Consider the following 20,464-nt stretch of genomic DNA (forward strand, 5'->3'; position numbering starts at 1 on the left):
TGCCCACCCGCAGCTCCTCAGGGCTGTAGGGAGGCTCCTGGCTCACGGCAACAGCAGGGCCCGCGGGCCAGCCAGACCCAGCCCCCCGCCACCCCCACCGCGGCGTGCGCGCCTGTACCCCCAGCCCACACGTAAAGCCCCGGCGCCCGTGGGCACCTGCCAGAGGTGGGCCTGCAGGGGCGCCCCAGTCCCGGGGGCTGAAGCTTCCTGAGCAGGGCCAGTGCCCAGAGGTGGTTCCTCCGCCACAAGCCACACAGCAGGGTGGTGGCCCCCCCCACCCCAACAGGGGCTGCCAACCCCAGGACCACGGGGAACCGATGCCTGTGGCCTGGAGCCACCGGGCACGGTCGCGGCAGACATGGCCGTGTGTGTCCCCCCCAAGCCGCGCCTCGCAAGGGACGGGGTGGCCCACTTGTCCCTGCTGGGTCAAGGCCAGTCGCCCGTCCTCTGCCACTGGGACCTGGGTGGGAGGACAAGGGGTCACTGCTGCCCCCTGCCCTTCCAAACCACTACGGGGGCCGGTGCCGTGGTACCCTCCCCGCCCCCCAGCCTCCAGCAGGATCCACACCCCGCAGAGAACAGAGACCTTTATTCCACCATCCCCGCAGCCACACAGCCCCGCGCAGGCCCCATCCCCCGGGGCGAGGGGCCAGGCCCGCTCCGCAGCAAGTCCTCCTGCCGGGCCCCGACGGGGAGGCGTCAGGGCGGCTTTCCTGGGCCTTCCTGCTACCCGGCAGCCTGGCAGCACCCCCGGGGCGGCCCGGGCCCCTGGCAGCCTCTGCTGGGCTCCGCTCCTCGTCGGCTCTTAGGCCCTCAGGGGCCACTCGGGCTGGGTCACAGTGGGGGCCCTGAGGCTGGGCCGTTGCCCGGCCCCTCCCCGGAGCCCTCGGTGGCCGCTCTGGATCGGCTCCGGCCTTTCTGGAGCGTGTAGGCGGACGGCCCCAGGCGCAGGATCTTCCCGCTGCCCAAGCACTCCTCTCCCTTGTAGAGCACCGCAAACTGCAAGGAGAGGCGGTCACTGCGCCGGGCACCACTGCCGCGGCTGCCGGGGCGGGGCGGGGCGTGCAGGAGCCAGGCTGTGCTGCAGCCGGAGGCGCCCGCGGCCCCTGCCGCCCAGAGGGCACCTGCCAGCCACCCGGGGACACGCCTGCGCCACGCGGGGCTCGGGCCAGGTGCCCGGGCCAGGCGCCCGTGAGGGGCTGCAGCCTGTCCCGCCTCCCAGCCCGAGCCCTCCCCGCACTGGGCGCGGCCCACTCACCTGCCCCAGGGCGAGGGCCCGCACAGGCGTCACAGCGGTCACCCACACGCTGCCATCTTGGTTGAGGGTCAGCACACACGGCACTGGTAGGGGAGAGGGGCCCTGGGTGGGGGCGCGGCCTAGCCGAGCGGGTCAGCCGGCCCCAGGAGGCGACAGGCACCAGCGGGGGGCGGAGAGCACTCGGGGCGCTTGGGCGCAGCTGGAGGGACGTGGCGGCACGCGCGGGCCGCGGCATCTGAGGCAGGAAGCTCCCCGCCCGCGCCCGCCCGGTCACCTAGCGCCATCTGGTGGCGGAAGCGGAAGTGGCACTCCATCATCTTGTCCCGCACCAGCGCCGCGGGCGGCTCCTCCGCCACCCAGTGCACGCGGCCCGTCCGCAGCAGGTCTCGGTACAGGGCGGGGTGGTCTGTGCGAGGGGCCTGAGAGCGGAAGGCCAAGGTCAGGCGCCAACACCCCGCCCCTCCTCAGGGACGACCCCGACAGCAGACGAGCACGGGGGCTGGGGCGAGAGCGGGGCGCCCCTGTGGGCACACTTAGCAGAAAGCAGAGGGGCAGAGGTGAGACCACGGGCAGCCCCTCCCCGGGGGCTCTCAGCAGGGTCCCACCAACACCAGCGCTGGGGGAGAAGGGCCGAGGCGCCTTCTGGGCCCTGACTCTGACCCCACGCACCCCGGCCCCAGGACCTAGCAAGCTTCCGGCTGGGGCACGGGCAGCGGAGCCGGCGCTTCAGCGCTATGAGACGAGCCCACGCAGGCACACGTGTCCACTGCTGACCCATCTGGCTCTCACAGCAAATGAGGCGACGCAGAGGCCGCCGGAACCCTGGCCCAGGCTCAGCCCCACGGCCTGAGAGGAGGTTTCCGGGTCCATGCTGGCACCCAAAGCTGGCCCCTACGTGTAGGGGTCTCACCGGGCACCCTCGGCCCCACCTGCACCGGTCCCCCTACCCGCGCCCTGTGTGGGGACCACTCCAGAGCCCGGGTGGCCACTGTGATCCTGGCTGGGCCCCAGGCCCTCCATGCCACCGTGAGGCGGTGGGGCCTGCTCCGTGCAGGCCCTGCCCCAGACCCTGAAGCACCCCCAGCTCCATGGGGACCGCCCTGGGGAGGGTCTGGCGTGAGCAGCGCACAGCAGAGCCCGGGAGGTGCCCGCACTCACCACAAGCACGTCGCCCGTGGCGCTGTCCTTGTCCACCACGTACCAGGGCTCCCGCAGGCCACCGAGGTTGGCTCTCTGGCCCAGCGTGAACAGGAACCAGCCTGTCAAGACGGGCTCAGTGAGAGGCGAGCGCGGCCGGGGCGGCGCCAGCTCCTCCGAGGCATCCTGCGACCCCCACCCCAGCAAGCAGGCCGCGGCCTACGGAGTAGAGGCGCCCAAGCCGGCCCTGCTGGAGCAGACCAGAGATCGCGCGGCTGTCCCCTGCTCCGCAAGCCTGGCCCTGGCTGCACGCTGGGCCGGGAGTTCGCACAGGACAAGCCATCCAGGCTGCCCGTGGTGAGACACCCCGCCTTGGACACTGGGGCCCCAGTCCCCCATCCGGGTTGTGAGCTCTGTGCCCAGCTCGGCGTGCAGCACCCCAAATCAGAAACCCCAAACTTCGAAATCGCCCACTGCCTGCCATCGGGTGGCGTGCGCTGTGGCCTCCAGGAGACGGCGACCTGGCTCCCAGGGCAGTCGGTTGACCGACAACGCAGAGCGAGGCCCCTAACCTGAGGAGACCCCTGGCCCGAAGTCCGACTGCGTCCCCGCACCCCCTTCTCTGATGCAGGGGCGAGGGGAACACAGGGGTCTTAGTGAAACTCGCGCAGCTGGAGGCCGCCCTCACCTTGGTGTGTCCCCAGGACGCGCCCGTCCTCCACAGACACGAACCTCCCGGGCCGAGGCTGCAAATACTGACACACACGCGGCGTCACCGGGGGCGGCGCCCACAGAACCCCACTCCGCCCCATGCCGCAAGGACCACTCACCTGCAGGATGAAATTTTCAAAATTTCTTTTCCCCACGAAGCAGATGCCCATGCTCTGCAAGGACAGGACGGCGGCCGTGAGGGGGGCCGGGGGGCCTGGCCGCCACACCCACAGCCCGGCCCAGAGGCCAGACGCTGCCCTGGGGCTCCGTCTAAGGCCCCGACCTATGCGGCCACTGAGTGTGGCGCGCCAGCCCCTCCACTCCCAGCAGGCGCGGGCCGCGGTCAGCCCGGCCCCCGGGAACAGCACGGAGGCTGCTTGAGACCTCGGGGCACCGCCGGGAGGCGGGGGAGGGGACAGCGCGCGCGCCCACCACCACACTGGCCACCAGCTCACGGACAAAGGCCCGGCCCAAGGAGACGGCCACAGCTGCCTCCAGCCCCAAGCTGGTCAGGCTGGGCCACCAGCCCCACCACAGGCCAGGCGCTTGCCTCGGAGGCCTCTGTGCCCGTGCCTGCCCCCAGGCCCTCAGCTGCCTTCCTGGGCGTCTACCCAGTCGAATGCGGGGGCTCTCACCGGGCCTGTCCTACCTCCTCTCTCGCCCCGGGGCGGGGGGTGTGTGTGTGTAAACGCAGTCTCCACCCCCCCACATCTGGGGGAATCACAGGGTCCACACCCCTTGAGCCCTTCAGGGTGCAACGGGTGAGCCTCAGCCTGGGAGCCGCCTGCTTGCAAGGTACAGTTCACGGGCACTGGGCTCACAGAGGGCTCTTGGAAGCAGGGGACACCACGCTCGCCCCTCCCTGTCCTCAGGCCGCGGCAGAGCCGTGTGGTGGCGCCATGCCCCCACCGATTGTGCGGGCCTGGTCTCACCAGCTGGCCCGCAGGCCGAGCCAACACCCGCCCCCCAGGACCAAGGCTGCCAGGGCGCGAAGGGGCTGAGGAGGGGGTGGGCGGGTGGGGCCCCAGCTCTGCTGCTTCTGAGGCAGCACCCCTCTACCCGCTGCTCCCGGGCAGAGCTGCGCCGAGACCACAGTCCCCTCCCGGGGGCGCACACACCTCTCTCTTCTGGAGCACATGATGAAGTCTATTCTCAGCTGCTATTTTCTTTACAAAATCTTTGGTTAATCCCCCCAGAGGGAAGAGGGTTCGCCGCAGGGCATCCTGGGAAACCTGGCTGAGAAAGAAGGTCTGGTCTTTAAAGCTGTCAGCTGCTTGGAGGAGTTTTACCGCTGCCAAGAGTAAAGAACAAAACACGTTATAGGAACGAGACCACACACGGCCCCTACGCGAACGGCTCTGCGTGCCGAGATGAGCCCGGGGCTGGCGGCGAAAACCCACCGCCCGAGGGGCAGGTCGGGAGACACTGCCACGGCTACTCAGGAGGCGCCCCCCCTACTACGGCCTGCCAGGGAACAGGCAGGGAAGGCGGCTTCCGTGCCAAGGCAGGCACTCGAGCTCTGCTTTCGGTTACGGCATCTTCAAAGCCGAAACCCCGCGCGAGCAGCCTGTTCTGAGGCGCCGGGGAACGCGCTGCACTATCTCCAGCCCACCTGGGGAAAGTGGGTGAGGCGACCGACAGAAGCCCCCAGGAGCCGCGGGGTGGGGCGCCCTCAGCGCTCTGCCCTCAAGCGTGTTCTGGTGTTGGGGCGAGGTGGCGTGTGCGGGGCGCAGGCGAGGAGCCCGCGGAGGGCAGCGGGGCTGAGAGGCCAGCCCCAGGCGCCCCAGCACACGCGCCTGCAGGCCACGGTCCCATCCAGGCCTTGACTGTCATTGTGGAGACAACCCCGTTTTACAGGAGGCCGCGGGGTGCAGGGACTCCGCACTGCCTGTACACGCAAAGCCGGCCTCGCTCAGTGACGGGATCTCCCTTCTTAGAAACTAACCCAGGCAGACGACCAGGTATGCGCGGAAGCCCCAGGATACCGCCGCTCCTGACGGCGCCCAGTTGTTTCAAACAAACCCCCAGTCGACTGTTCCTGAGAAAGGCCAGCGAGCCCAGGCCACGGAAAGGAACTGACATCTGACAGGGGACGCCAGGAGCCCTGGTCCCTCACCCTCACGCCCGCGGCCAGCGAGCTTCACGCCCGCGGCCCACGCACACTGGTCAGGCCCCTGCTGCCCCTTGTGACTGACTTGCCCCACCCCCCAGGGCAACTGAGCAGGAATGGAAGGTTCCAGGACACCATAAGACACACGAGCTCAGACCCGGCCATGTGAACACCAGCACACACAACTCTGCAGCCGCGCCAGACGCCCACGCACAGCTCCACGCAGGGGCCTCTGGCCCGCTCCCTGCTGTGACTCCCGAGTGGCAGGCTCCGCCCTCAAAGTCCTGTCTTCCCAACGTGCTGAGGTCCCCTGGGGAAGGGTGCCCGGGCGGGGCTGGAGGCCACACCCCACAGGCAGGCAGGTGACAGTGGGAGTCCGGGCTGCACGGGCACCCGTGTCCCTCTGAGCTGCAGGACGGGCAGTGCGGTGGGGGGGGGGATGACAGGGCAGCCAGGGGCCCCTGCACACGCGGGCTCCTGGGACCAGTGCACCATCTCGGGACCTGCAGCCCCACACAGGCTGAGCCACATGGAGGAGACCCCAGCAGGGCCTGGACGCGGACCCCGGCCCTGCTCTCTGAGCTGCCCAGCCCGGGGACCTGGCGCCCTCTCCCGTGAAGTGGGCCAGGCGCCCCACGCTTCTGAGAGGAGGGGCGTGCACAGTGCAGCATGGCCGGGGTGCGGGCGGCGGCCCTTGCGGGAGGAGCTCCAGGCTCTGGTCCGTGTCTCCCACCGCGAGCTCTCTCTTGGCACGCGGTGGAGGCCGAGGCCAGCTGGCAGCGTCCGAGCTCACAGGGTTTTTGTTTTTCTGGGAAAGTAAAACTCTGCTCCCTCTCGCGCGGACAAGGTCACCTGTGCGCTTCGCCTTCGCAAGCACGCGGATGCCAGGCCAGCCTGGAGGCGCTACAGTCGCGCCCCAGCCTCGGCCCTCCCGCCTGACCGAGCGCCGGCGCGCACCCCGACGGTGAGCGTCCATGTTTCTGCCGACATCACCGGGTGCTCTGGACCGTGACAAAGCCCAGACCCGGGCTGCGCGGGAGAGTCGATCTCTGACCCGGCCACGCCTGACTGCTCCCAAGGCCCCCGCAGACCCGGGGACGAGCCTGTGCCCCGGGCCGCAGCAGCAGGGTGAGCGCGTGGGGCCACGGCGCGTGGGCGGGGGAGCCGTGCCCACGAGTCACGGCGCCTGACCGGCGCTCACTTACCGTTCCTAACTTCAAAGCGGTTTCTGAAAAGCCCTTCTGGCCTCTTAATGTGCTTCTGCTGAAAGACTTCCTCGTCCTCCAGCGAAGTTCTGGCGTAGTGGCCTGTGGCAACTGCGTCTGCGCCTGGGGAGACACAGGGGCTCAGGGCTGTGCCCGCTCCTGCCCTGCACGCGCCGGGAGCAGGTGGCTGGGGCCTGTCGCCAGGATTGTGGGCCTCCACCCCTCACGCCGGGTCCAGCGAGCAGCTCTGCCCACGGAGCCCTGGGAGTGGCTGCGTGTCCTGAAGAGCCTGTTAGGTGCCCCTGCAGCTGAAGGGCGCGCGCGCGCGCGCGCGCGCACACACACACACACACACACACACACACACACACACACACAGAGACTGAGGTGCAAGAGCGTGTCTCAGTCTCTCATGCGAAGGGAAAAGCGCACGGTCTTAAGCAACCACGACGTAAGACAGATACCAAGAAGGACCCCAGACGCTGCCCGCGTCCAGACTGAGCTCTCAATAGAGGGGACACTGCTGCACCCCCCCCCTGCAGTGACCCTCAGGGCTAATGGCTGTTGCCATGGTCCCTGAGGTCCGGCGTGGGCAAGGAACCATGCGCGCAGGGGGAGAACAGCAAACTCCCTAAGATGCAGAGAAGCCGAATGCCTGCCAATAAATGACCACCAGAAGCTGCCACAAAGATGATTAAAAGAAATGCTGACCACCTGGAACCTTATCTCGCTTTCTCAAGGCCCACAAACTTTATTCTGCTACAACTGTCTTTCTAAAATCTTTCCTTTTTCTGGTCATTGATTGCTAATTAAAAAACATACATAATTTAATAATTAGGCTAATGCAAATGAAACATTACTAAACACTGTGTTATAATAGAATTGTTAGTTTAATAATCTTTCTATTATGTGCTTAACTTTAGTACCTTTGATATTAACTGCATTATAAAATAAATTCACCCATGACAATTAATTATGAGTAAAAATGATAGTTAGTGCAACTAGAAAATAATTATATAAAACAGTAGAAAGAATTTATAGCCTGTCCAATTAGGAATGAGGCTAGGTCCAGATGTAACTTCGGACATAAATCACTGCCCTGTCAATTAAGCTAAGCCTATGAGCAAACTGATCTCTTTGATGTTCACTGTTCCTATGCTTTTAGAAAAACATATATATACTGACCACTAGCTTAATAAAGACACACTCAGATTTTCATTCTCTTGAAGTGTGTCTGTGTGTCATTTATTCATCGAATCCCTGACCACCCTGCGCAGTCTCTCAACCCTGAGACGGCCTCATCGTCCATCGCTGTGCTGGTCCGCGGCAGGTGGCGCCCAAACGTGGGGCCCGACCTTCATTTCATTGTTTTCACCCAAAGGAGAGGTAAGTAACGAAGAGGTTGCGTTGGGTAAGCTATCTCCTTCTTGTGTGAGTGTGTGAGTGAATTTCTCCTAAAATACCCTTCTTTTTTAGACAGTCAGGGATAGAATCCTCACTGGGGCGTCCGGAGCTCGCTGATAAAGGGTGATCAGTTTGAGACAGTGAGAAGTTTTTCTAAACTTGAAAACATACTCGTGGTGCTGAGTGTGTGTGGGAGTGCATGATTATGGCTCCACAGCCTTAGGGCTACGGAGTCTGAGTGGGCTGCACCCGCGGTTCCCGTGGAGGACGTCATAAGGCATAACGGTCATCTGCTCCTTGGAGCAGCCTGGTCCGGGGTTTATACGGACAGACCTTAGCTAAGACGCCTCCGCAAGTTCCCGCGAGGGACACGGGCCGGACAGCACAGTTGAAATAAAGATCTTGTGTGAGTGAACAAAGCACCACGAGGTCATGGGTCAACAACAGACCAAAAACAGAGATCTTTTCCTTTCTATACTGAAAAATATGATTGAAACACGTGGTATTAAAGTAAATAAAAAAGCTTTGTTGCAACTTTATGAATTTATAATATGGGTATGCCCATGGTTTCCAGAAGAAGACAGTTTATCACTAGAAACCTGGAAAAAAGTAGGAAAAGAAGTACAAGAATTCTATGCCCTTCATGGCCCATTACTAATTCCTCATCTACTTTAATTGGTTTAGGCATGGCAGACAATGTAGCTCAAAGCTCTCAGCTTTTACATTGGCAAATGAATGAGCATTCTGGTTTCTTTCAGCCATATGTGATTCCTTCCTCACCCTTTTCGTTATGGGGGCGTGATGTGATGGAATCTATGGGGTTAACTCTCACCGCTCCTGATTTAATTGATGAACAGGCTTTTTCTTAGGGGCCATTGCGGAAAATTTATTTGCTGATAAAATTGCTTGGAAAAACAATGATCCTGTCTGGATACCTCAATGGCCCCTTACATCTGACAAAATCCAGGTTATATATGACATTGTCTCTGACCAATTACAAAAAGGGCATTTAGAGCCCTCTAACAGTCCGTGGAATACTCCTGTCTTTGTAATTAAAAAGAAGTCAGAAAAATGGAGGCTACTTCAGGACCTCCGCTCAATTAATGACACTATGCATGACATGGGAGCCCTTCAACCAGGCCTCCCCTCCCCTGTAGCTGTTCCAAAACAAAATCATATTGTAATTATTGATCTGCAGGACTGTTTTTTCACTATTAAACTTCACCCTGATGATTCTCCTCGGTTTGCCTTCAGTGTTCCCTCTGCAAATTTTCACCAATCCTGGCAACGCTTTCAATGGAAAGTCCTGCCTCAAGGCATGAAAAATTCTCCTACCTTATGTCAAAAATTTGTTGATCAGGCTTTACAAGCTACCAGACATAAATTTCCTGATGCATATATCATTCATTACATGGATGACATTCTCCTGAGCCACTCCTCTAAGGAAGGTGTGGAAACGCTTTTACAATGTTTAATTACTGACCTAACCTCCTTTGGTCTTGTCATTGCTCCTGACAAAATTCAGTGTGAGAGACCACTTAACTATCTGGGAAAAACCATTCATGATGATTTCATCATGACTCAAAAATCTTCAAATCCGCCTTGATAAACTTTCCACATTAAATGATTTTCAGAAATTGCTTGGAAACATTAATTGGATTCGTCCTTATCTTAAAATTACTACAGGTGATTTACACCCTCTTTTCCAGATTTTACAAGGAGATCCTAACCCTAAATCACCTCGGTCCTTGACGCCCGAGGCCATTTCAAAACTGCATTTGGTTGAACAAAAACTTTCTGAAGCTAGAGTTTCTCAAATTGATTATTCATCACCATGGGAATTACTTATTTGGCACACAATCAAACAAAAATGGTCACATCTTATACATCTATGTGTGCATTTCTCATAATGAAAGGGCTGACATGTTCTAAAGAATTGTTTGCCAGGCTTCCTGCCACTATTACTGTCCCATATACTAAAACACAGTTTGAATTTCTGCTTCAAAATGACGATGACTGGGGCATAGCCTTGCTCAATTTTCCTGGTCAGGTCAAATTCCACCTGCCACAGCACCCTATTTTAAAATTTGCGACGGAAACTGCTTTTACTTTTCCAAGAATTATTTCCTCACAGCCTCTGCATGGAGCTGCCGTTGTTTTTACTGACGGTTCCTCCTCTGGAATTTCGGCAGTATATCATCCTGATCAACCTTCTATACAGCGTTTCTCTAAAGGAATTTCTGCTCTCCCGCCCAGCCACCACTCTTTTCCCAGTCGTTACTAAACCTACAACTGCATCACATAAAAATCTTGTTCATGAAAGTTCCCTTAAATGCTTCCCCCGTGGCACTAGATCAAGGGTCTGAATTAGAGAAAATAAATAAAAAACTCAAAAACTTATGGCTGTCTGTATCCCTAAATAACATCAAAGAGGACTCAGCTGACAGCCCCATATTAATAAAACAATTGCCTGAACAAATAGGTCGTTTTTGCCTGGCTGGAGGCAAAAATGAAACATGCAAAACAAAAGGTAAAAGAAAAAATAGCCTGCAGTATTAGAAAAAGTGATCAGGATTATTGGGATAGTGAAACTGTTTTTCAAAAGCCAAAAGTTAATTCTAGAGCCAATACTGACCTCTTTGCAGAGGCATCGGCTCCCAATTATGAGACCATTCCAAAATCCAGCCCAAATTTCCAGCTCAAACTTGGCTAAAATTGTTGAAATAAAAATAAAAACTCAAAAACAAATAAGAAATAATGTGTCATAATCTTAAATAAAACAAACAAACAAACAAACAAAAAAATGCTCCAATCTTTTCCTGTTAATTATTTGGGGAGGAGGCTAGGTTCCCCCTGGTGGAGTTTTGCCATTTGTTTCTTTAAAAATAAATAAATAGATAAATAAGGCATTTATAAATTCAAAGTTCATTCACAATTGTTAAAGTGATAAAAAATGGTTAAATATGAGTGTATGAGACTATATGACTATAATATGAATAAAAAGTTTTTATTAAAATAGTATAAACCCACTGCAGTGGGCTGGTGGGGGCTGCTCTTGATCTCAACAAGCAGCTGCCTGGACTTTTTCTCCAGTGTTGGGATCACTGACAGGTCTCTACTACCTTCCTGCTGTGGAGGACTGAACTTTTCTATTATCCACCTTAAATAACTATTTTGGTTCATTCTACCAGAAAGTTCCATTTCCCTGTGTTTCTCTGATTTTAAAATCTACATTGTCTTAGGCAAAAACTGCTGAGTTACTTTTGACCTGCTAACAAGCTATACAGAATGCTTATTGGTTGAATAAAAGCTTTTAATTTTACTTATGGGACCTGTAAAACATTAAGTTTCTTGTTAAAACAAACTAACCTGGTAAAACATAAAGTAATAATACAAACATTTTTGAGCTAAATTCTAAACCTCAAATTTTACAGGCAGACTGTAAAAATTTACCTCTTCTGTTATCAAAATTAGTGTTCTTTTATGTTTTAATATATGGCCGTTCCCAGTGACATAATGTGTTAACAACCTAAAGCCAAAAAATCATTTCTTAAAAATGTAAACTCCAAAAATATTTTCTTATCAAAAAAGTTAGTAAAAACTGCCATGACTGCTGTGGTCTCGAGCCCAAGGTCTTTGGTAATAATTAAGATTAGACACTTATTCTGTGTACAGATTTTAGCTGTTAACTCATTAAAAACCTCAGTATCTTCACACATATTGATAAAATAACTATGTTTCAAAATATATGCACATGGCCAAAATTTTAAATGTATATCAAGAGATCTCTGTTTCTGTTTGTCTTTCTTTGTGTTTGTTTTGTTTTTTACCTCCGGAGGACTAATTATAGATGGCGCCTTTATAAATTATCACAAAACAAATCTTGACATCTTGATCAAACAATTTTTAATAAACAAAAACTAGTTTAAATTTTATAATATAATTCAAAGCATATATGCCTTACAGTTATGTTAAGTATTAATACTTTGTTTAAATGTGTTTATTTCAAAAGAAATTTCTGGTATAAAAGGTACTTTTGTCTTTCCTACTGAGTCACATGTATGTGAAAAATGTACATAGTATCTATATGGTGCTGATTTTTTTTGTTTTTATTGATTTGCCTAATTGCTTCTTTATTAGCCAGCCTGTAAAAACCTAGGTATGTGCCATTATGTTATTAACAGCCATGCAAAATGGAATTCCAGTCATAACAGAAACTAAAACTACAACTAAACTTTCAGGTTTACTTTTTGCACCTATTTGTAAAAGCTAAAAATTCTAATGTCATATTACCTTGTGTGTTCACATTTAAGTCATCTAGTTCAAAGAGATGACAGTATTATATTATAATGCCTTACTGCTAATGAAAGATGTGACAATCCTAAATCAATGTAATGTGAAATGTGTGTTTAAAAAAAAAAAAATGTATTAAAAATAGATATTTTAATGGTCTTAAAAGTAAAGTGATAAGTGTTAAAACAAATATTAAAAGGTCTAAAGGAATTAAAAGTAACAAAGCTAAGTAAAGTGTTGAACATCTGAAAAAGGAATTTTAGGAAAACAAATTTTGTATACTCAAATGATTTATATTATTTTAGTGTTTTGGGAACACATTAGCTGAAATAATTTTTGGTTAATAGTAACTGAGTTATAATCTAATGGGTTGTTTCAAAACATGTACTTATACACTAGCATTGGGTATAATCTTGGCCCTTGTCTAGGTTAATAATGTTGGGTACATAATGTCTTTTAGTGTCTAAAGAACTAAGGTTTTTGAGATGACAATTAAAGGTTATGATTTAATTGTCAATATTATCACTTAGGGCTAGAATTTTTATAGAGATTAAATATGGTTGTTTTTGCTGTTTTCTAGTATTTATGACACAGCTTCCCAAACATTTAATTAAAGTAAAATTTGGTAGCCTGTCATTTAATCAATTAAAGGAAATTTTGTGGAACCTCAGCAAAGCTTTAGAGACACTCCACAAACTTTCTCCCTTTCCTCCTGGGAAGGACATTAGATAAATTTATCCTATCTGGTTTACCTGGTAAAGTTACACTACAAGGAAAGCACTGTCACTTGGGAAAATGGAAAAACTCTAATATGTACAAAAATGTTAACATTGGTTTTCTTAAACAAAATCTTTCAATACCTGATATGTATGTAAATTGTCAATGATTATTGTTGCCTTGCAATATTATATACTTCAATGGTTTAATGTCTGCAGGACTTGTTTCTACACACACACACACACACACACACACACACAAAAGGCCTCAATTGATTCAAAATGATAAACTTTTGAGAGTAAAAATCTTTCTACAAAGGACTGTATAGACTGTTGGAAATACACCTGATTTTTACTGTTTTGTTTGGCATAACATTGAAAATGTTTTTTTACATTTTGCCTTGATTCAACAAAGTTTTCTTGTTTTGACTGACCAGACTCTACAACAATGTTATAGATATATATATTTTTTTCTTTTTCTAGCAGAGCTAACCTTTTGTGTGGCTTTGAGTACAATTCTTCCAGGAAGTTGACATAGAGCTAAACTAAAATGTGGAGAAACTGCTGCTTTGTTCGTAGGGTTCCAGAAATCTCTGAAAATGATGAGAAAGCTTGCCTCCATTGACAGGACTGAATAACCCGGTTCCCTGAACAGAAAGCTCTGTCATAAAGCCTAAACTTTTTCGTCTTTTCACTGCCATTAATGATGTACACTTCAAACAACCTGGACAGGACACCGATAAGATCCCAGTGCGTGCCTACGTTGGATACCCCTTCGTTATACTTCTGGGGAACGCCTCAGCTACACGCATTCAATTGCGTGGGACTTCTTACTCCATTCATTGTTCTGGCTGCATTGTTACTAATTGTATTATCCCCTCTCTTGTTCGTTTGTATCCTGTTGTAGTCTTACTTAAAAGACCCCCCTATTTTATGTTACCTGTTGATTTACATGATATGCCTTGGTATGATAATACTGCCATGCAAGTTTTAGATGAAGTACATGTTCTTCTTCATCCTAAATGTTTTATTGCCACCCTTATTCTAGGAATTGCTGCTCTAATTTCCCTGGTTACCTCCTTAGCTACTTCCTCTGTTGCTTTAATTCAGGAAGCTAAGACAGCTTCTTTTGTAAATGACCTTACCAAAAATGTGACCATGGCACTCTCTGTGCAGCGGGACATTGACTACAAGTTAGAAAGAAAGATAAATGCCCTGGAAGAAATTGTTATTGCCATTGGAGATGAAGTTCAGCTGCTTAAGCAGCAATTACCCACTCGCTGCCACGTTCAGTTTCGTTTCATTTGTGTTACACCTTTGCGTTATAATTCCTCTCTACATTGCAATCTTACTAAACATCACCTATTGGGCATCTGGCATGACAATGACCTCTCTCATGACCTTGCATCTCTTCAGTCTGAAATCTCTGCTGTCAGTAAATCTCACCTAGATACTTCAGTCTCTTCCTTTGCCCATTCTCTGGCTTCCACTCTCCAATCTTTAACTCCTACTCACTGGTATCATCTTGTTCTCTCCTTCCTTGTTCTTTCCCTACTTGTCCTGCTTCTCTGTTTGTTTATTCCCTTCTGTGTCCGTTCACTTCACAGGTCCATCTACCGCATCCAGTGTGACATGTATGCTTACCAACTTCGTTCTAAAAAGAAAGGGGGACCTGCTGCACCCCCCCCCTGCAGTGACCCTCAGGGCTAATGGCTGTTGCCATGGTCCCTGAGGTCCGGCGTGGGCAAGGAACCATGCGCGCAGGGGGAGAACAGCAAACTCCCTAAGATGCAGAGAAGCCGAATGCCTGCCAATAAATAATGACCACCAGAAGCTGCCACAAAGATGATTAAAAGAAATGCTGACCACCTGGAACCTTATCTCGCTTTCTCAAGGCCCACAAACTTTATTCTGCTACAACTGTCTTTCTAAAATCTTTCCTTTTTCTGGTCATTGATTGCTAATTAAAAAACATACATAATTTAATAATTAGGCTAATGCAAATGAAACATTACTAAACACTGTGTTATAATAGAATTGTTAGTTTAATAATCTTTCTATTATGTGCTTAACTTTAGTACCTTTGATATTAACTGCATTATAAAATAAATTCACCCATGACAATTAATTATGAGTAAAAATGATAGTTAGTGCAACTAGAAAATAATTATATAAAACAGTAGAAAGAATTTATAGCCTGTCCAATTAGGAATGAGGCTAGGTCCAGATGTAACTTCGGACATAAATCACTGCCCTGTCAATTAAGCTAAGCCTATGAGCAAACTGATCTCTTTGATGTTCACTGTTCCTATGCTTTTAGAAAAACATATATATACTGACCACTAGCTTAATAAAGACACACTCAGATTTTCATTCTCTTGAAGTGTGTCTGTGTGTCATTTATTCATCGAATCCCTGACCACCCTGCGCAGTCTCTCAACCCTGAGACGGCCTCATCGTCCATCGCTGTGCTGGTCCGCGGCAGGACACCCCTAAAACCTGTCTCCCTTGGGCACCAGCGTGCACAGCAGGGGCTCTCTGCAAGGCCCACCATCGGGGCCAGGCTCCAGGAGTCTCTGCTCTAAGCTGCGCTTTGCATGCGGTGACTCTAGACCCGGGTGGTCCCTGCGGGAAGTCCCCCGAAGCCTCGACAGCCGGCCCCCCAGGCTCCCTGAGGAGGAGGGTGTGGGCAGTACCTCAACCCCCGAGAGCCCTGCAGCGCACCCGGCTCGGCCGACCTTGGTATGGCCGGTGGGATCGCACCCCAGTCCCACGCGGGGGCCCTGCTGTGACGGTGACCCCGCGCATGGGCGGGCCTTTCCTTTCCTGAGTCACGGGCCCCAGCGCCAGCTCACTGGTCAACGTGGCAGCAAACTGCACGCCCCACTAGGCCCCGAGGTCCCGCTCTGGGTCTAGCATCCAGCCGGTGGAGGCGCGTCTGACTCTGCTGCAGGAGGCCCCGCCGTGCCGGCCACAATCCCTGGTCCCTGGATCGGCAGCCCCCCCGCCCCAACCCAGGTCACTACGCAAGTGCTGACAGGACAGCTCAGCTGGCAGCCCTGGGCTCGAGGTCACGGGCACACGCTCCGTCTTGGCACGCGGCCAGGTGTGGCAGGTGAGCCCCACGGTCAGGGCAACTGGGGCCGGCGTGCGGCCCTCAGGAGTCAGTACAGCGACTCCAACAGCGGGGCAGGAGCAGGGATCCACAGCAGACACCCCAGGGGAGTCAGGCGAGCCAGGCAGCAGGAAGGGACCGTCCCCCAGAGACGGAAACAAGACGCAGGAGAGACGGCAGGACAGCCCAAGCGCGCAGGCTGGCGGTGCCGGCCACAGGCGGCCTTCAGAACAGGATCTGCAGACTCGCTTCAGAGACCCCGACCCGCAGCCAGGCCCAGCCCCGCCCCCAGACAAAGCAGACCCCCACGTTGGGAGCGACAGCAGAGACCCCAATAGGACTAGCGAAAGGATGAGCCACAACAGACAGACACCCAGTTTCCTGAGTCCGGCCCCAGGCCCGGCCCAGTGGGCGCTGCCCCCGCGCCAGGAGCCGCCCCACCCAGACCCGCGCCCCTTCCCTCCCGCTCCGGAATGGAGGCCGTTTCCCAGCTCTCGGCCTCCGGCTACAGCGAGAACAGCGCCAACGACTCACCGAGGTTGTCCACGGCGTAGTGGAAGAAGCAGCCGAACTTGATGTGCTTGTTGCAGGCGATGTCGGGGTTGGGGGTCCTTCCTTTCTCGTACTCGCTTAAAAAGTCGCTGCAACAGAGGAAGCCTGCTCGTTTCTCGGCGCAGCGCAGCCCGCCAAACAGAAGGCAGCGAGATGCCCCGCTCAGCCTCCCCTCGCCTGCCGGAACTAAAACCTCCTGCCCCACGGGAGAGGCGGGCGCAGCGCCTCAGCACCCCGCCAGCCCACGGCGGCAGCCCCCTGCCCCGCCCCCCCACTAGAGGCCGCTGAGGGCCGACTATCTCCGGGCGCCCCACCCACAGCCCGGACCAAGGAGAAGGGGAAGCGCCCGGGGCAGCCCCGGCCGGGCGTGTGGATGGCAGCCGCGGGCGGGCTGGGAGGAGGAGGCAGAGACTGCCCCGTTCCCAGGGCGCTGCCACAGGGGCCATGTGCCTGGGGCACTCGGGGACTGTCTCGTGGCCGCGCCCGGGCGACAGAACACCGTGACGGGGAACGGAGCCAGACCGAGTCTGTGCCCCAACTCAGGTGGCTGTGCGCCCCGACTCAGGGGCGACGCCCCACTGTCTGCCCACGAGCACGCCGCCCAGCAGGGCGTGAAATCTCCTGGTGTTACGTATTTTCCAGAGCGCTTGACCTTATTACACTCTTTCCTTTCTCTTTTAACTCTTGGCAGGGTGCGATGCAAGTTCTAGCCCCTCCAGCGGCCCTAAACGCCCACGTAAGCACCTGCCAGCGGCCATTGCAGAGGCCAAGGGGGGGGGGGGTGTCAGCACCAGCAGCGCTAGGCAAGACGGTGGTACCTGCCTCCTCCTCCACCCACGCTGGGGACGGCGCTGCGGCATCTGCCCCCCACCCCAAGACGAGGGCCATGGCCAAGAGGACTCAGGCACTTCTGCACCGGAGGCCCCGCGAGAGCATCGAGAGGCAGGTTACGGCCCGCAGCCGGGCCAGGCGGCTGGCCAGCGAGAGCCCAGGGGGCTTACGGGGGCCTAAGGGGCGCGCTCACCTCACCTTCCCGTAGGGAGCCCTGGCCCGAGGCCGGGGTGCTCACCCAGCTCTGCTCCCAGCCCGCCGCCGCGGTTCGAGGCGCACGTGCTCCAGACACTGCACCTGCTCACGCGCTTTCAGAGTGTGACCGCTGGAGCTTCCTGCCATCACCTCGAGCCGCAGAGCACCTGACTCGACTGCTGGGGATCCTCGCCCCCGGAGCACTCCCACGGACCCCGCCGCAGCCCCGGCCCAGAGCTCGTCTTTCTGAACAACGCGATCGGAGCGGCACTGGCTTCCGCCAGGCAGGGCACCCGGAGCGTACAGAGGCGCATTTGATCCTCACAGCAACCTTGTGAGGTGTCACCCCAGCTTAGAGGATGAGAAAACCAACTTATGAAAGTCTAATCAACTGCCCCAAGTCACAATTGGGGCAAAATTAGGATTGAACCCAGCTTTTCTCCCCCTAAAGTACCACCCAGCCCCATGCACGTCACCATGGCCACCCCCAGGGCTGTGCACACCAGCCACAAGCCCCACCCTGCAGCTTCCAGGCGTCCCCTGTCACCCCCTACCCTGCTCCTGCTGCTGTGGGAAGGGCCCCCCAGGCTCCTCACTCCTCAAGGGCGGTCAGGCCACGCCACTCCCATGAAGTCCTCCTGCCCACTCCACACACCTCTCCCTCCTCTGCCGGCCGCCCTATCTGCCCCGCACCACCGACCCTTTGCAGACAATCCCCCTCCACCTGGACAGCACCCAAGCGAGCAGGCCATGCCTCCCAGCAGCACCCACAGAGGACAAGCACTCATGACCAGCATGGGGTGCGCTGGGTTCTTACAGCTTTTCCGTGTTTCTGCTTTTCCAAAGGCACAGGGGGCGAGTCACCTCTTTTTTCCAGAACCTAACCCCATTACTGATCTCATAGGCACACACCACCTCAAGGCACCACGAGGCATCTCAGCCTTAGCTCCCTTCCCTCATCCAACAGCTGAAGCATCTCAGGGCTCTGGAAGGCACCAGAGACTGGCAGGGGCCAATACTGGAGGGAAGAGGGTGTCTGGGGCCCCAGGACTGGCCCCCGGAGACCTCCCCGCGCGGCCTGGGCCTCGCTGGCTTGGCAGCGCTTCCCCGGACAGAGGTCACGGCCCTGGCCCTCGTGCCGTGGGCTGCACCCACCTGAACACGTCGTTCCAATACTCCCTCACGTAGGACACCTGGTGGAAGGGGATGTCCAGCACCCGGCAGACCCTGTAGGCGTCCTCGCAGTCCTTGTCGGCGGTGCACACACCATGCTCGTCCAGAGAGTCCCAGTTCTTCATAAACACCCCTGTCACCTGGTAGCCTGAGAGGGAAGCAGCGTCTGAGCTCCCCGGCGCCCACGCGGCCCGCACTGCCGCGGCCTTCAGAGCCGGTGCACCAGGGTCAGGGCCGGGCTCCCCCCACCCCCAGCTGCTCCGCCTGAGCAGGGGCACCGGGCCATCTCTGCCCCCGCGGGCAGCGCCTCCCCGAAGCTGCTAGATTCGCTCAGGCTTCTGCGGAGCGAGTGAGAGCGCGGCAGAAGTTCAGCAAAGTCTTCAGGGCAGATGAGAGCCCCGCCTAGTCCCGGGGCAGGAGCTCATCACTCCCGCGCCACGGCCCTGGCCCGCCCTTGCTGGGACCGAGCCCAGACCCGGCCCTGCAGCGCCCCGGGCCGCCCGCCCGCCCGCCCGCCCGCCGGGGCTGGTGTCGTCGCCCGGAGCCGAGCGCGCGAGTGTGAGACGCCCGCGGCCAGCTGGGCCCCTCCGGCGCCCGGACTCGCTCCTCCCGCGGCGCGGCCGGCGCCAGGCGAGGCCCCCGCACTCCAAGCGGCCCGGGCCCGGCCCCGCGACCCTCCCCACCCGGGGCGCGACAGGGCGGGCGGCTCGGCCAGGCCGGGCCCTCGGCTCCCCCGCGCGGCGCACGCCCGGGCCGGCCGCGCAGCCTGGGCGCCGGGGCGCGCGCCCTTCCCTCCCGCCGCCGGGCGCCCGCCCCGCGCCCCCCCCCGCGCCTTCCCCGCGCCCCGGCGCCCTCCCCGCCCCCTCCCCGCGCCCCCCCCCGTCCCCCCTCCCGCGCCCTCCCCGCCCCCGGCGCCCTCCCCGCCCCCTCCCCGCGCCCCCCCCGTCCCCCCTCCCGCGCCCTCCCCGCCCCCGGCGCCCTCCCCGCCCCCTCCCGCGCATTCCCCGCGCCCCGGCGCCCTCCCCGCCCCCTCCCCGCGCCCCCCCCGTCCCCCCCAGCGCCCTCCCCGCCCCCCGCGCCCTCCCCGCGCCCTCCCCGTCCCCCCCAGCGCCCTCCCCGCCCCCCCGCGCCCTCCCCGTCCCCCCGCGCCCGCCCGCGCCCGCCCGCGGCCACTCCGGGCCGGTCAGGCCGGGCGCGCTCGGCGGACCGGGCCTCGGGGCCGGCGGGCCGCTCACCTCTCCGCCTCAGCAGCAGCGCGGCCACGGCGCTGTCCACCCCGCCGGACAGGGCGCACACGACGTGCCGCGCCGCCCGCATCCGCGCGCCGCGCCGGCCCCGCCGCTTCCGCGCCGCGCCGGAAGTCCCGCCCCGCGGCGCCCCCGCCGCGCCCGGCCGGCAGCGCGAGCTCGGCGCGAGGGTTCCGCGGCGGTGGGCGGGCCCGGGCCCTGGCTGCCGGCCGGCGCCCGGACACCCTCGGCGGGGCCGCCTCCCGCGGAGCGGGGGCCGCGAGGGCGCAGGGCCGGCTGGGGGCGCTGGCCGCGGACGCGCGGGGCCCCCCCCCCGGGGCGCCCAGAGGGGCCCCTCGCCCCGTCCCCGGCCCCGCCTCGGCGGTGGGTGGCGCTGACTTTCGAACCTAACTTTGGATAATGTGAGTCTTGCACATCGATTAGCGGTAAAAATAACTTCAACACGCTTATTTTACAATTTAATTTAAATCAAGAATATTTAACTTTTCATACAAACTTAATTTTAAAGCCACTCGCT

The 20,464-nt window shown here is 56.7% G+C and overlaps 1 protein-coding gene across 2 annotated transcripts; it reads right to left on the reverse strand.

Moving 5' to 3' along the window:
- Positions 1–572: 572 nt before the first annotated feature.
- Positions 573–20,017, reverse strand: TRMU (tRNA mitochondrial 2-thiouridylase; the record flags this gene model as incomplete). Of its 2 annotated transcripts, XM_084254511.1 has the most annotated exons (11): positions 573–999; positions 1,259–1,341; positions 1,533–1,677; positions 2,417–2,517; positions 3,084–3,150; positions 3,226–3,279; positions 4,225–4,397; positions 6,422–6,544; positions 16,484–16,590; positions 18,683–18,848; positions 19,936–20,017. In XM_084254511.1, the coding sequence occupies 11 exons, from the start codon at positions 20,015–20,017 to the stop codon at positions 835–837; spliced, it is 1,266 nt and encodes a 421-aa protein (XP_084110637.1). In that variant the 3' UTR covers positions 573–834. The 2 variants fall into 2 exon arrangements, with proteins under 2 accessions (XP_084110637.1, XP_084110638.1); XM_084254512.1 differs by lacking the exon at positions 1,259–1,341.
- Between the last annotated feature and the right edge of the window lie 447 nt (positions 20,018–20,464).

Source organism: Talpa europaea (assembly GCF_964194135.1).
Source record: "Talpa europaea genome assembly, chromosome: 15".
Lineage (NCBI taxonomy): Eukaryota > Metazoa > Chordata > Mammalia > Eulipotyphla > Talpidae > Talpa > Talpa europaea.